The sequence below is a fragment of the Schistocerca americana genome, chromosome 3, assembly GCF_021461395.2.
Source record: "Schistocerca americana isolate TAMUIC-IGC-003095 chromosome 3, iqSchAmer2.1, whole genome shotgun sequence".
NCBI lineage: Eukaryota > Metazoa > Arthropoda > Insecta > Orthoptera > Acrididae > Schistocerca > Schistocerca americana.
In genome coordinates this window covers 525,054,842-525,057,360 of record NC_060121.1, presented here as the reverse complement: position 1 = coordinate 525,057,360, position 2,519 = coordinate 525,054,842, and the positions used below count along the sequence as shown (strand labels likewise).

The 2,519-nt window shown below is 43.5% G+C and overlaps 1 protein-coding gene across 1 annotated transcript; it reads left to right on the top strand.

Annotated features, from left to right (window-relative positions):
* The first annotated feature begins 767 nt into the window (after positions 1 to 767).
* LOC124606188 (craniofacial development protein 2-like) lies at positions 768 to 1,217 on the top strand. Its single transcript, XM_047138156.1, has one exon. The coding sequence runs from the start codon at positions 768 to 770 to the stop codon at positions 1,215 to 1,217; it is 450 nt and encodes a 149-aa protein (XP_046994112.1).
* The last annotated feature ends 1,302 nt before the right edge of the window (positions 1,218 to 2,519 follow it).

Here is a 2,519-nt window from a genome sequence, read left to right as displayed (position 1 = left end):
ATAGCGGTCGCGCGGTTCCAGACTGCAGCGCCTGGAACCCCTCGGCCACTTCGGCCGGCCACGTGTAAAACATTAAAAGATCTTACATTATGTCATAAAAGAAACAAGACATTAGAGGATGCTCCTAGAGTATCGGAATTTCGTGAACCATACTAAAATGCATAATTCGGCTTAAAGTGCACATTCGTATGTCCAGATTCAGACGTAAATTTTCTTGGGGTACCAGTACCGTATTACTCCGTCTGCAGTTGCTAGTCACCCATCTGGCGCCTCCCCGGGTGATGGATATGGGAACGCTCACCAGATACGGTGGGTACTGGGGAAATAAAATACCCAGGGTGGACCAAAACTAGCAAGCCTCCACCCCTCTAACAAGGGAAGGCGGTTGGCGGCAGGAAGGGCATCCGGCTGTAAAAACATGGATGCTTCTAGATAAATGTTCCGGGCTAATAGCCTCCCATTCGGATCTCCGGGGGAGGCGTTTTGCAAAGTATCCAAAGGTATTCAAGATCCGAGTGGGAACTCTAAACGTGGGAACGATGACGGGAAAGGGAAGAGAGATAGTAGACATGATGCAGAGGAGGAAGATAAAGGCTTTGTGTGTGCAAGAAACAAGGTAGAAGGGCAATAAGGCAAAGATCTTAGCTGAAGGCTATAAGCTACTTTATAGTAGTGCGAGCCCGGAATTAAGAAATGGAGTTGGAGTTATTTTGCACAGAGTGCTTCAAGAAGAGGTATGTGAAGGCAGCAGAGTAAATTATAGGATCATGTATGTTAAGATGATGTTTGGCGGAGAAATGGTAACAGTGCTGACAGCCTATGCACCCCAAGCGGGATGTTTGGAGGACGAGAAGGAAAAATTTTGGAGAGATTTGGATGGAGTAATGGTCGGAATACCAGAGAATGAAAGACTGATAGTTGGAGGGGATCTAAATGGTCATGTTGGCGGAAGGAAAGGTGGGGAAGAGAGGTGGAATGGAGGATGGGGGTATGGCGAGAGAAATGAGAAAGGAAAAAAGATAATGGAGTTTGCAATGGCTTTTGATCTAGTGATTACCAATGCCTACTTCCAAAGAAAAAGAGAAAAACTAATAACATACAGGAGTGGCGAAAATAAAAGCCAAATTGATTACATATTATGTAGAAGGAAAAATGGTGGGGAGGTGCGAAATACTAAGGTCATATACGGTGAAGGAATAGCAACACAACATAACTAGATTGTAGCGGATTGTGAGATGAAAGTGTGTAAAAGACAGAGGCACATAAATCAATGTGAAAGGAAAATAAAGTGGTGGAGATTAAAGTATAAAAATTTGAGAGAGGAGTTTAGTGAAAAAGTACTGGAAAAGGTAAAATTGGCAGAGAGTGTGCAGGAGTGTTGGAACATAAATAGTGCTGTTATAAGAAAGACCAGGGAGGAAGTGTTTGGGATAACATCTGGAAGAGGGGTGCCAAAAGAGAAGGAAGCATGGTGGTGAAATGAAGAGGCGCAGAAGGTTGTGAAGGAAAAAAAAGACGCTAAGAGGAAGTGGGATATGTCCGAATGTGCTGAGGATGGGAAGCATACAAAAGTGCAAAGAAGGAGGCCAAACGAGCCGTGGCTAAAGCTAAAGCTGAATCAGTAAGGGAGGCATACGAACAACTATAGAAAAATCAGGATATGAGACAACTGATATGGATAGGCAAATCAAGAGATAAAGCTTCTAAGGACCTAACAGCAATAAAACAAATGAAAGATGAAACAGGAATAATTCTGCATGACCATGGAAAAATAATCCAAAGGTGGTTGAAACATTTTGAGAAATTGCTGAATGAAGAAAATGTAAGAGTGAAAACTGAGGGAGGAGGGGCAAACGAAGGATTAACGATGGATATAAGTAGAGATGAAGTCGAACAGGCAGTTGAAAAGATGAAAAATGGGAAGGCAGTTGGCCCTGGCCAGATCCCCGTTGAGGTATGGAAGTGTCTCGGTAAAAAGGGAATTGAGCTCCTTTGGGATTTAATGAAGAAGATTTGGCGACAGGAGGAGATGCCAGATGAGTTGAGAACTAGTGTACTGATCCCAATATTTAAGGGATAAGGTGATGTGCAGGACTGCAGTAACTATAGAGGTATTAAACTGATGGCACACTCAATGAAAATTTTGGGAAGAGTTATAGAAGCAAGATTACGCAAGGAGACTGTGGTGTGTGAAGAACAGTTTGGGTTCATGCCTGGAAGAGGAACAACTGATGCAATACATGCTTTAAGGCGGATAGTGGAGAGACTTGGGGAGCTGCAAGCTGATTTACATATGGCTTTCATTGATTTGGAGAAAGCATATGACAGAGTCCCAAGAGACTAAATATGGAGAAGCATGAGAGAGCGATGCGTGCCAGAGAAGTATGTGAGGGTAGTGAAGGAAATGTACAGAGGAGCAATGACAGGTGAGAAGTAGTGTGGGCATTAGAAAGGAGTTCCCAGTAAAAGTAGGGTTACATCAAGGGTCTGCACTTAGTCCCCACCTCTTTGACCTGATT

Bases quoted from the DNA above. Each gene is read 5' to 3' on its own strand.
- LOC124606188 (XM_047138156.1), top strand. From the start codon at position 768: ATGTATGTTAAGATGATGTTTGGCGGAGAAATGGTAACAGTGCTGACA.